At 42.0% G+C, this 13,369-nt stretch overlaps 1 protein-coding gene across 5 annotated transcripts in view; it reads right to left on the bottom strand.

Annotated features, from left to right (window-relative positions):
• The window catches only part of trrap (transformation/transcription domain-associated protein), a 75,652-nt gene extending 63,758 nt beyond the window's left edge, over positions 1–11,894 (bottom strand). For 4 of the 5 annotated variants that reach the window (XM_020083093.2, XM_020083095.2, XM_020083094.2 and 1 more), the window contains exons 1-21: positions 11,814–11,894; positions 11,050–11,233; positions 9,886–9,935; positions 9,625–9,735; positions 9,205–9,309; positions 8,777–8,860; positions 8,444–8,500; positions 8,033–8,158; positions 7,316–7,393; positions 6,847–6,935; positions 6,260–6,356; positions 5,854–5,992; positions 5,389–5,467; positions 4,638–4,872; positions 4,201–4,537; positions 3,997–4,094; positions 3,630–3,824; positions 3,315–3,506; positions 3,068–3,233; positions 2,695–2,951; positions 2,360–2,560 (exon numbers count right to left, since the gene is read on the bottom strand). In XM_020083093.2, the coding sequence (XP_019938652.1) occupies positions 2,360–2,560; positions 2,695–2,951; positions 3,068–3,233; positions 3,315–3,506; positions 3,630–3,824; positions 3,997–4,094; positions 4,201–4,537; positions 4,638–4,872; positions 5,389–5,467; positions 5,854–5,992; positions 6,260–6,356; positions 6,847–6,935; positions 7,316–7,393; positions 8,033–8,158; positions 8,444–8,500; positions 8,777–8,860; positions 9,205–9,309; positions 9,625–9,735; positions 9,886–9,935; positions 11,050–11,149 (2,796 nt within the window). In that variant the 5' untranslated portion in view covers positions 11,150–11,233; positions 11,814–11,894. Of the gene's footprint in view, positions 1–2,359; positions 2,561–2,694; positions 2,952–3,067; positions 3,234–3,314; positions 3,507–3,629; positions 3,825–3,996; positions 4,095–4,200; positions 4,538–4,637; positions 4,873–5,388; positions 5,468–5,853; positions 5,993–6,259; positions 6,357–6,846; positions 6,936–7,315; positions 7,394–8,032; positions 8,159–8,443; positions 8,501–8,776; positions 8,861–9,204; positions 9,310–9,624; positions 9,736–9,885; positions 9,936–11,049; positions 11,234–11,506; positions 11,526–11,813 lie in introns of those variants that run through there. The other variant, XM_069517444.1, reaches the window with a different exon arrangement.
• Between the last annotated feature and the right edge of the window lie 1,475 nt (positions 11,895–13,369).

Here is a 13,369-nt window from a genome sequence, read left to right as displayed (position 1 = left end):
ACAAGTTTAGGTGAGGCAAGAGACGGTCAGAATTTATGTCACGTCCTGCCTCCTACATGCTCTATCCAGGCAACTCCCCTCACCTGAACACTCTGGAAATGTTCCTGGTGTTAACATGTCGAACTCAGACTATATCCTGCTGCTTCAGACAATCTATGTGTTCATGATTGAAATCCAAAATGATCTATAAAGTATATTTAAAAAGTTGACCAAAGTGCTGTACAACAATAAATAGATAGGACACAGCATAAAACATAAACATGACATAAAACACTGTTAACAAAGCAGTAATAAACCACAAGATAAAACCAGGTCAGAAAGGTAGGGTGGAGGGAGCCTTTAGAGTTTTACAAGCAAACAATAGGATCTTAAAATTTACAGGGAGCCGATGGAGAGAAGCCAATTCAGGCAAAATGTGCTCTCGCTTGCATGTCCCACTTAGAAGTCGAGCAGCAGCCTTCTGAACTAACTGCAAGCGAGAGAGGGAAGCCTGGCTAACACCATAGAGGGCATCGCAATAATCAAATCGGGTGGAGATAAAGGCATGTATAACCCTCACTGAAAGAAAGGAAAGGATTGACTTTGTAGAAGCTTCTTTGGCGGCATTTACAGCTTTAAGTCACTACAAGCATTGCACACCTGAATTTGTGCAGTTTATCTTCCTCTTCCTAGCAGATCCTCTTAAGCTCTGTCAGATTGGATGGGAAATGTCTGTGAACTGCCATCTTCATGTCTATCCAGACATGTACTTTTGGGTTTAAATCTGAGCTTTGGCTGGGCCACTCAAAGACAGTCAGAGACTTGATTGGGAGCCACTCAAACGTTGTCTTGGCTGTTTGCTCCAGGTCATTATTGTGAAGAAAGGTGAACCGTCGCCCTAGTGGGTCACATGCCCTTCTGGGGCAGGTTCTTTCAAAGAGCTCTCTGTGTTTGGCTGTATTTATACTCTCCTCAATTCTGTGCATTTTGTTGCCCCGTCAACAAGATAAACCCACACTGCAGCATGATGATGTAACCACCATGCTTCACCATAGGGATGGTTTTAGCAAGGTGACGAGCAGTGGGTCACAGTATTTGGAGTCTGGCCTAAGGGGTCAACTTTCGTTTCATGAGACCGATGAATCTTTTTCTTCGTGCACTCAGAACTCAAAGCAGGCTGTCGTATATGTTTTAACTCAAAGTGGCTTCTCTCTACCCATTCTACCATCAAGGCCTGATTGATGCAGTGCTGCCACGATGGTAATCCTTGAGGCACGCTCTCTGCAGAGGACTGCAGAGAGACAGTGGCATTTTTGATCAACTCCCTGACAGAGGCCCTTGGTTGCCTGGTGACTCGGTTTGGCCAGAGTACGAGCTCTATGGGCACCCAACATTGTCGAAAATGCCACATCGGACAACGGAGGGTAATGGAAATAATTTCTTCTTTGCTGCTCCCACACAGCAATTTTACTGTACTGCCACTGACAAGTATTGTGTTAGAGCAGGGAAGAAGAAATGATTTCGAGAACTGGAGGAAAATGTCAGCAATTTAGCAATATTTCATTGAAGTAAAACGGCAACATGAACCATATGCCAGACTCCAGTTGTGAGCAATTTAAAGGAAGTAATTGTTGTGTATTTCTAGATTTATTTATTTGTGTGTGTCTGAAAATCTAATTGGGTGGGACAAAAAAAATGTCTAAAAAAAATTCTGGGATAAACGGCTTAAATTCTACATGAATGTTTTACACAATGCTCTACTTTGACTTGATTTAAGTTATTCAGATCATTGTTAGTTGATCTCTCTGCTTACCTTACAGCAATTTAAGCCGTATGTAACTCCATGTGCCATCTAACCATATGGCTGCATCATGACCCTGATTCATGCCCTCAGCCTGCGCATGTGGGTGTGCAGCATGCGAGTGTGCGTGCGCTGCCTAATCTCACGATGACGGCAAACACACAGATGGATAGCCAGAAAGAAGGAGCAGCCATTAGTGAGAGTAAATAATGCCGTCATGGTGGCCCGCACTAGATTGATGATTACTGACTGGGTATGAGGATGAGAAACAGGAGATGAATTTAATTACCTGGAGGACACACACATCTCCTCCCTTGCTCACTAACTCTCCTTCTCACACACACACAAACCCCAGACAAGGATATATTGCTCTCTGAGGAGAACAATAATGAGGAATGTCAGCCCCTTTTACGTTTCTTACTTTCTTTCTTTTTAAAAGTGAAATACGAAAGAAGTGAAAGGGTTTTGCAACTGGTTTCAAGCAGAGTGTGTGAAAGGGAAATCTGTCCCAAAAGCTTCCCTGAAAGCTCTAAAAACAATATCACAAAGGGAAGGACGTCATGTCTCATCACAACTTACTTTCTCCATGGGTAGCTGTATGGACGCCTTGCAGTCAGTGAATTCAGCCTTGATGCTCGGGCCCTGGACCTCAGTCACCACATAATGCAGCCTCTGAGACTCCTTCAGCATCTTCCTGTTGCTGCCTCCAAACTTTCCCAGCACCCGATAAGCTACGTGGGAGATGCTCTCTGCAGGATTACGGAGGGTACGCCACAAGGCCTGGAGGTGAGAAGGAGAAAAAAAATTGTAAAAAGAAAAAAGCGGAAGAAGGCACAGCACTAAAAATTATATTTATCTGTTTGGCTTTTGCCAATTAAAATCTGTATTAATCTAATGTGAAGAACCCCCCCCACCTGCATGAGCTCAGCCCTGACAGGTTGAATGTGGTCGTAGAGGAAGTCAGGCTGGAGGTTGTCGACACACAGCTCCAGCGTGCGAAGGCCCTGGCTGACCAGAGTCTGAGAGCCGTTGAGGGCAGATACCAGTGGGTCCATTAGCATGGGTAGGTAGGGCAGCAAGGAGCTCAGCCGCACTGGCACAGTCAAACACAGCTCCACAAACAAGTCCTTCATGTGCTGCTTGTGAAGGCCGCTCTGCAACATGTTCAGACCTAAGCCCATGCAGAGAGGAGAGTAGAAAAAGAAAGAAAGTGTGGATTATGTACAACAGATTTTTTTTTAACCTTATCAAACACTTTACTTAAGAATAATTTGTGAGAGGTTTTACCTTGCAGAAGGTTAGGGAGGAGGGGTAAGAACTCCTGGTAGAGTAAGTCATGGCTGCCTCCACCAATTGAACGGAAAAGAGCGCGAAGAAGCAGGAAGTAGTTGTAGGGTTCCTTAGCTGATTGGGCCAGTTCCATAGAGCTGTTCACGATCTTGTGGAGGTGGGGCTGAGGAAAATGGGACAGCCACACTAGTAAGGATTACCTAACACTAAGGAGGAATAAGAGAGAAGATAATTTTGTACATACCTTCAGCATCTGCTCATTCTCAGCAGCAAATAGTGACACTGAACCAAAGACTAGTTTGAAGAGCTTGAGGTAGAGGTTCGAGAGCTCGACATTGGAGCCCATCTCTGGCAGTCGTTCGAGAAGATACTCCACAAGGATGGTAGCAAACAGAGCAGACGTTGACAGGTTGGCCAGAAAAGAGTTTGCCACAATCTGGGACACAGCAGAGAACAAGACATAAACTTTAAGCACATGTGATGAAGATTATCTGAAAAATCACATCAACCCTGATATCAAAAGTAGCATATTTTCATGTATATGTGAGCAAGCATGTACCTGTAGTGCATAGTTCTTGGAGATCCTCTCCACCATGTAAGGCACAGTGGTCTGAAAAATCTCCTTGAACGTGAGGGGGTTCATCATGGTGAAGACACCTGCAAAGTGCTCCAGAACCTCCTTCTCCTCCTTCATGCGTACTGTCTGACAGTTCGCCACCCTGATGTACGTCTGCTGATTATTGGCAACCTGGACCTAATCAGGAGAGCATGAGAGTTTATACAACGAACTGTTGAATGGCATTAAAACAGTTCTGTTTGTCAGAGTGACGTCTCACTGACTAATCTACATTTGTTAGATTTCAGATATGATTTCACCTGAACAAACTTAATTTCATTGTACACACAGTCAAGATCTGCAGTCATACCTGGTAGATATCCAAGGCCTGCATGGCATACTTGACCAGCTTGATGTAGATTTGTGTTTCCTTTGGCTGAAGCTGCTTGTTAGGAATGAACTGAGCCTCTGGAGAGAGAAAAAAATCCTGGACGTTAGTGTGCGTCGACAAATTGCTAGAAAGCTTAAGTGCCAAATGGCATGATGGTAGTTGCATGGATCTGTGTCCTCTCACCTCCTGGGGCCTTGCAAGAGCTGATGCCCCAAGTTATCGTCTTCACTCCACACACCAGGGTCTTCACCAGGCTGCGGCAGTCGGACACCTGAAACGTCTGCTTGTCTTCCTTCTCACCGGGTCGGTCAAAGGGTGTTGTTGGCGCTGGAGGCGCTGCAGCAACAGGTGTGGGAGGAGCAGGAGGTGGAAGGGCGGGTGTGGTGGACGGAGTGGGTGTGGCCGGTACCCCAGGTAAAGCCCCTGGGTCGACTACACCCATCTCTGACTGAGGCTTACACTTCTTGAAGATGGAGACAAGCTGGTAGCGTGCAATCGTGTGAAACTTCAGCACAAACACCTAATTTATAGGTGGAAGAGAGGTAAAAGAAAATCAGTCAGTATGTATCAAATACTCTAATCATTGTTTTTCCTGCTGATCCCAGCTCCGAGCTACCTACCTCAAGCATCCTCATCAGGATGTCCCGTCCATTGCCGTTCTCCTGCTCTGACTTTAAGCGGATGCAGTCCACCAAGTTGAGCAGTAATTTGCAGGACATAGTTTGGATGTTACTAGGGAGTGACTCATCATCAATGTTTTTGGCAAAGAGCTGCACAGCAAGGGATAAATCTGTCAGGGGCAGGTTCTGACGAACGTGGTGCACCAGGTCTGCTAGTGTGCTGTAGGCCAAGGGTCTGGAAAGAAAAGGGAGACATGTCGCTGTGACATTTAGAACAGAATTATAATCGTATTTTATAAATAAATGGAGTGGAAACCGAAAAGCATGTGCTCCACTGAACTGACTTTTTTTTTTTTTAAAGTAGAAATCACAAAAGTTGGGGACAAGAGAATCCTGACAGATATTGAAAGTATCTGCAGATGCAAAGAAGGTGAGGTAATGAATGACATCAATAGTCCTGGCAGGTCTCATCCGGCTGCCTTGTTTCATATCTAGCACTAATGTGAAATGGCAGCTATTTTGTTGATGAGGAGTTTGGCATCTGAAGAGGGTTCAAGTGAGTCGAACACAGCCTGAGTTGTGGGTGAACATGACAACTTGACAGTGCAATCTGTGCTTCAGTGTTGCAAATGCAGTCAGCTTCCCTGAGAATTTTGGCAGCACCGACAACCACCTGATTAATATGCACGGACACTTAACATGCACCTGGCTGAGTGGCAAACAACCACGAGTGTGAACACACAAGACTCACCGTAGAGTCTCCCGGGCTGTGTAGCCAGAGCCGATCAGGATGGATTCATCAAAAAGTTTGTCCATACAAGGAATAAACTCTGAAACACAAAGAGATTTTCATGGCATGATTCCAAAAGTCACGGCTGACATGGATTTAAATTTCATTGATCGGAGCACATCTTTGCCAAATCAAAATTAGATGCCACAGCCACAGTATGACAGTTAATAAAAATATTATTTCAGACGTGTAAAATGTGAAAAATTAGGTGTGAGTCTCAGAAAATTTGGGCTGCTAATATTTTGACCAGGAAGAACACATTAAACTACGATTAGCCTTAAAGTTTATTTAGCTTCCTCTGTAGGGGGAAAATAACTGTATCGGGAAAAAAATATGACCCAGTGTTTATGTCACCCAGCTTTCTCATTTTCCTGTTTTATACTAGTTTATATGCATTTTTTTTTATGAGTCCGTGTGTTTACGTACGGCTGCGGAGGTCCGTCGTGAGAATGTGCTTGGCTGCGATGAGCAGTTCCTTGCGGAGGTGAGCAGTCTCAGAGGGGCAGTTGGTCAGCAGCTGCAGCATGCCCTTTACCATCTGCTGAGAGTATTTACCCACCAGGTCCTAAAAGGATGGACACAAACACAACATCAGCACAGTTAACGTTACACATTTACTGTATACTGAGACAGGCTAGTTTCTCTCCAGTAGTGCTTGACTAAAACATTATATTACACTTCCTGCCAATAAACTGACACCCACAGAAAGAGATAAGTAGAAAATAATTCTTCAAAACAAATGCTACTTGATTCAAAACCAAACATAAGATGACTCGGTGAACCTATTCAGTGAAAGTGGATGAGACAACGTGCAGCCATCAAACAGGTGTACCTGGTAGATGCGGATGATGTAGGCTAGAAATGACAGAGTCTTGATCTGCGCAGCAATGAAGTCGGCATACAGCTCCTTGTTATAAAGCTTGTGCTGCCTGCAAAGGAAACAGCATCATTTACATACAAAAGCCATTTAGCTCCATCAAAGACATTAATGATGTTGTATACCTGCAGTAGGTGGCAATTACACAGGCTGAAATTGTGCGTCTACATGTTGGAATAAATTCTACATGGGGGGGTTGTTTCACACAGATGTTAATGCACATCAGAAAGAAACTCTCTCTGCACCTGCCAGACACTGCTGAGGTATTTTTTTTCTAAATTAACTCTGCTCCATTTACTTCCCATTCAAAATGCTTAACAAAACTCTCCAACCCTGAGAGATTTCACCTCCCACTAAGCCAATTCCTACAATTTTAACTTCTTCAAATGGATTTTGACTCCAGCTCTGGCAGGTAAAAGTGCAGAGAAACCGAACCAAATAACTGAGTGCTACCAGAAATGAGGTGAAAAATAAAAATAAATTCTCTTCAAGGAGACTTGCACATATGAGAGTGTGAGAACATACGAACACACGCATCTTACCTGGCCTGTGGAGACACCTGGAGCATGATGGTGTTCATGATGAGGGGTACAAACTCCGACACCACGTTGTGAATGTTCAGCTTATACAGCTGAGGGGATACAGCAAAGACACAATCCCAGTCAGTGAAATTCATTTTCATAAATACACCCATTTTCCCAGCTGAAGGTTTTCATTCCAAAACACAATATGTGCTTTTAGCAGAGAAAGTGCTGGGAATTTAGGAATCCAATTACATTGTAGATGAGCTATTTCAGTCAAAATCATGGTAATAAACATTGAGTTAATGTCCACGTCCACACAGGAAGTGTCTTTCACAGTAAACCTGGTAACACACAGTCATTATTACATTTCCTCTGCATTCCAAGCAGATCTCAGAATTTCTTGTGACTCATTTACTTATCCCGTTATCCAACCACATTACCAAAAGGTAAATGAGAGGAAATATGGATCTTAAGAGCGGTAACCCACCTGATACATCAGGACCACTATGATTGGCAGCTCAGCCAGCACCTTGAGAGACAGAGACCCCCGAGGGATGATGGTGTGCTGGAAATAAAAGGAGAAGACTGTGATCTAACAGAGTCATGCAGCTGCTAGACACACAAAGTTATTAAATACACCACTGCGGCAGTAAAGAAGAGTTTAACGGGTCATGTTTAAATTATTATTATTATTATTGATCAGAGAACTTTTGGCCACAAGGTTGCTCTATTGAATAATGTTGTCTCAGATGTTTCCAGCACAAAAATGAAAAAAACGAAAATCTTTTTCGAGGATGTTCAATGAAGGAACAAGGTTCTCAGTGAGGCATTAATTATGTACAGCATCACCTTTATAACATTTTTAGACGACTATGACCTGGATGTAGCACACAACCTCCATTTTAGCATCCCAACTTGAACCCTCAAATCCCAGGTTTAATCTCACTTTTACATTTACTTTCCATATGTTTATAGATCTCCCTGTGGTTAATAATTATGAATCTACTAATGTGAAACAAGCCACAGCTGGAAAAAGAGGATAAAATACATTCTTGATATTTTTTATAACTGCAGCTTGTGGTCACTCCTATTAATGTGCCAACACAGTGCACTACTACCACCTAGTGGTTAATAACAGTACAGTAAAACTATGCAGTAATGAGCACAGACAATTAAGTGAAGTTATCAATGTTGGTTATCTTACTGTTCGTGTTTCGCTGTCTTCCCTCTCGGGTGCAGTCTTAACCAACACAGAGGTGATCATCCCCACCATTTCTGGGGAGGGAACTGTGTTCTCTGCAATCACCTGTGGGTTCTCAAAGTACCTGGCCTGGAGAGAGCAGAAAGAAAACAATGGTTAGAGGCAACAGAGCAAAATCAGGAATTTTGTCAAGGTAAGAGAAAGACACAGACATGCTTGGAAAGAAAACCAAAGTGAGAAGAACAATGGAACCGTACTCATTTATTGAATCAGATTTGGCTAATCAATAGGAATGTAATTTTCTGTCCCAGACATCTTTACTGGGGATGTAGAGTCCACACAAAACGACCCAAAAAATAACGTGCACGACTTGAAGAATCAGAGTTGACTGAGGGGAGGTGGAGGTATACTTACTACAACTTTGGGAAGGTCTTTATAAATCTGCTTCACAAAGTCCAGAAAGTGATGAATCTGAGAAAAGAGGATTATTGAAAACACGTTAATCCAAAACTCTCAGACTCCAAGATGTTCAACACCCTGAGAAAATGTTCAAAAGTTCGTCTCTCCACGAATGAGAGGAGAACAACAATTTTTGATGTATTTCTTTCTATTACAGGAATGATCGCTGGCTGGAGAATCAATCTGACAGATTATTTTAAATCAATGATTCATCACCTAAGAATTCCTTAAACTGAGGGCAGCCTGATCAAAATCACTTTCAAATCCTTTCACAACCCAAGAACTCACCTCCTGAGAGATTGGAGGGCGGAACTGTTTGTGCAGCTCAATAATGATGCGAAGGCATATCAGCACATTTTCCTCACTTTCAGTCTGGAGAAAGCAAAGGAAGAAAATTCTGTGAAATAACCATGAAACAGCTCCTGTTGGTGTGAAATACATGGATACATAACTGTGTTTTGCCCATTTCCCACAGTGAAAAGTAAATTTTAAACATCATCAGCAATTTCACAATTTTCCATTCAATATAGTTGTGTCACAGCAAGATATCAACCAATATACTCAAAACTACAAAGCCGTTGCCACAAAAGGCAACATTTTGACACTTAATGTGCATTTACTCTTAGAAAATAAGGAAACTACAAGTAGCAAAATACTCAACACAGTTTTAGAGTAATAGAACAAAATATTGTGCTGTAAGAAAATAGGACTCAAACCTCCAGGAAGCGAAACATCAAAGACAAGACGTTCTTGGTATGTGGACGCAGGTGTTCATTTGTTGGGATGCGGTGGATGATTTCCAGCACCAGCTTTCTCAATTGCTGCACAAATGAAAAACATTTTTACTTGAATTATCCAGCCTCACAGTCACTGTGATCTAATGATGTTCGTTAATTACAAGACGTGGGTTGTGAGGAATTTTCAATGACCAATTTATCAAATAATTTTTCAACAATTCTGACAGAAAGAGCAATAATTGATCACTTTACTTTACAGTGGTTGCTATTAAACGTAACAGGTCCTATGGCTGTAAAACCTTGTTGTCTCCTGAGACTTTTACTTCTTCTACCCTGAATTGTTCTTAGACACAGACCCACAGAAAAGGATTACCGATGCCCTTGTCTTCAGTCTCATACCTGTGTGGGTTTTTCTTGAAGGAACTGCACCTCTCCATCCTGAAGAAATGTGAGGAAGCGAGGGATGATGTGTTCCAAGAAGGTGGAGTATTGAGGTGAAGACGTCACATTCTGAAATTGGGAAAAAATCCAAGATATTTTATGATATGAAGCAAATCAGTACAAGAAATGTGTCCATGCTGAGTAAACAAATAGGTTTAACCATAATTGGGTTCCATAAATGTTCTTAAAAGACCACCTGAGAAGATTCAACAAACTCACCTCAAAGTTCTCGCTGACCTCCTGCATCATCTTCAGCTTTGTTTCATCAGCTGGAAGTTGAAGGACAGAGCACCACCATGAATCAAACGTGCTCATGATACAATTATACTTTTCATGACGGTTTCCATGTGCTCAGCAGGGACTTTCAGATCTTATCAGTTTTACTTTCAGCGTCCAGATTGATCAAGAGGTACATCATGAAACACACACGCAAGCACACACACACATTCATTCAGCAAGCACTCTCTCACACACACGTACCTTTGACTGGACTAAAGTGTATCGCTCTCATCACATCGCCCCTGCTAAACACAGCTGTCTAACCTGACACCATGCTGACATAAAATGGCCAATTGTGTAATAAATAACATGCATAAGAAATCTATTATTCAAATTTGTATGAACTGTACCTATTCAAATCCAAACAATAACTAATACAAGACCCAAACTATTTTTTATTTAAATCGTATCATTCTTTAACATATTTACCTTTACCTAGTAATTGAAATTCTGATTAAACGTTATTGATAACTTGCATCTGTATGTATCTATACTGCATCTGATCATCTGCTCATGTTGTAAAAGACACCAGACCAAAAGTTACCATGTAAATAAAGGTGATGTGGAAGGAAATGGTGAAACGGAAAACTTCCAGATTTGACCAATGCAGATACATCATCCGTGGCTGGAAAATGATATCACCAGACCCATGAGAACATCTGTCAAATTACTGATCTACAAACACTCTTCAATCCCCCTTTCTTAAAGCTCTGTAAAGGGGACAGAGCTGTCTCTCTTGCTGCCCCTAAGCTCTGAAAGAGTCTCCTGTCCTACATTGGGTACTGTCCCATTATCAATCATTTAAAGTCTAATTTAACCTTGCTTTTAATTCAGCCTAGTTCTGTCTTATGATAATGTATCTCATTGACTTTTACTGCATCTTTCTCTTGCATAATTTTTTCCTTATCCATACTATGTCTGTATATGTGCTACTTCAATAATTTTGACTTAAACTGACACTGTAATTAATAACTGTGACCTATCCTAAAATCTATTTTCTGATAGTGCATAGTTTGGGGCCACCTTGTGCCAGCAGACACCTGACATTACTCTACATCACTGCAGGCAGTGTCTGAGAGAACCTCGAGGACACTGTGTACTCACGTGTGTTGGCGTCTGTGAGCGCAGCCACGAACTGCAGGTACTTCTTCATGAGGGTGGTCTGGTCCACCACGGTGGGGCTGGGAGCGGGCACAAAGGCCATGGTGACGGTGGGACAGCCCGGGCTGCGGAGGGGCCGGGGGGGCAGGCAGCGGTCTGCACAGCTCTCAGTGGGAGCTCATGAACACTGCAGCAACCAGCAGAGAAACACTCAAAGTGAAAGCGGTGCTATGTTTTTATACAGAGATGCATTCGGTGAGTGCATTTTCTCAACAATCAGGGAAAACTCGGGCTCATCGCAGGGACATTACGGTGTTTGACAAACAAGCCAGCAACACATCCACAAACAACACGCCTCTTCGGCATCAGCTAGCCCAGTTTAAACAGCATGGATGAATTAAAAACTCAGTTCCGTCGTCAATACTGTGGTTTTTGTGAACAAGAGACATTCAGCGCTTACCCGTTCGCTCAACAAGCCACAAATAGTCACGGACACTTTGTTTTGGCTGCGCACAAATCATGTTAATTTTGCAAAACACGTTAACAACTGTTAGCTAACAAGCTAGCTTCCCCCCCAAAGAAAGAAAGCGCTCGCGCATCCCATGACGTTAAACTCTGTTAAAATGGATACACACAGGCCACAGAGAAAAGCACAAGGTTGTGAATGAACGTGCCAGTGTTCCAGAGCCGCTCGTATAAACGTGGCTGAGGGAAACATCCAGTATTGTGCCGAAGTTTTAAATTAAAAGCGAAACATTAGCACTTACCGAGCGCCACAGACCGGAAGCTGTAGCTCTGTATCCGCCGGGCTCGCGCTGTTTCTGCTGAGTGATATCCCTGCGCGATCAGTTTATCGTGCTCTCACTATTAACATGTGAAACAGTTTAATATATTTTACTTATGATGATACTTTTAGATAAATTGTGAAATCGAGGTGAAACTTTGTGAGGACAGCTTATGTTGTTCAAATCGTTTTGTTCTAGTACGTGCGGAAGGAGACACTGTGAAAATCAGTCGATGTAAGACCATCGTTTTCGATGGTCTTCTCGCTCCTGGAGAGAAAATGTGCGGAGGACTGCGCATGCTCAGTGGCGGCAGCTCCCTCTGTTACCATGGATGTGTTTTAAAATATAATTTCTATCCATGAGTGTCCTGGTTTGATTCCAGTCACGATAGAGTAGATAAAACATGTCAACACACACTGGGATGATGTGTTGATTGTATATATATTTATATTAATAATATATCATAAATGTTTGGTTTATTCTTAAGCAACAGTTAAAACAAGGTTTTGCATAGATAGTGTTCATTTTATAAGGCTGGCTTGAAGCTTTATTATTATGATTGTAGAATAAGTCACTGTTTATAAATTGTGCTCTTGTATAAGTTATAACTCATCAGGTTAATGGGTCTAATTTTTCTAAGTCATTAATTCCTGCAGTTACAGTATTAATAGAGTCATAAATGTTGGGTCACACTTTCTAATAACTCATCGGGTCTGCAGCTATAAATGTCAGCAAGTCGTTAATAGACCCTCCATCAAGTTTCTGTTTTTAATGTTTCAAAGTTGTAAAAGTCTTTGGGGACCGTTTTCCCTGGGGTTCTTTTTTTTCACAAGGTCAGAGGTCAACTGGTTCAGACGACAGGTTTTTTTTTCTTATGAATTAAAGATCTTAGATGTCACGCTGGAGGAAAATAAACATCAGTGAGAGGAAAATATTCACGACCCGCACAAGAGATCACCATGAAAACAGAACTTTGAAGAATTATGGCCATGAGACATAACAATGGATTGAACTGAGGTCATTCATCACAGTGATGGGATGTAACAAAGACATTCACTTACTTATGATACTTAAGTACATTATTAATGGATCTGTACTTTTACATTGTTGCATATGTTAGGAAATATCTGTACTTTATACTCCACTTCATTTTGTCTCTGCGTTGCTTTAAATTCACATTCACAATGTTTTTTTTAAATTGAATTGGTCCACTGATCCCATCAGAGTGAGCAGGTAACACCAGAGTCCTGCAGCAGCAGCAGAGATGCCCCCACTGAGACTATAGACTGTTGCATTATGGAACAGGCTACATCAGCAAATACTTATATTCTTAATACTTAAGTACATTTTCCTCTATTTATATGTACTTTTACCCTCTGCCACTGTTGAGACTCAGCTGTACCCATAGACTGTTGCATTAGGGAACAGGCTACATCAGCAAGTACTTATATTCTTAATACTTAAATACATGTTTATTTATTTATTTGTACTTGTACCCTCCACTACTGTTCATTCATTCAGTCGCTGTTTTCTTTAAG

This window comes from Paralichthys olivaceus, chromosome 21 (assembly GCF_024713975.1).
Source record: "Paralichthys olivaceus isolate ysfri-2021 chromosome 21, ASM2471397v2, whole genome shotgun sequence".
NCBI classification, from domain to species: domain Eukaryota; kingdom Metazoa; phylum Chordata; class Actinopteri; order Pleuronectiformes; family Paralichthyidae; genus Paralichthys; species Paralichthys olivaceus.
The sequence above is the reverse complement of the archived record's forward strand: the minus strand, read 5'-3'. Positions and strand labels throughout refer to the sequence as shown.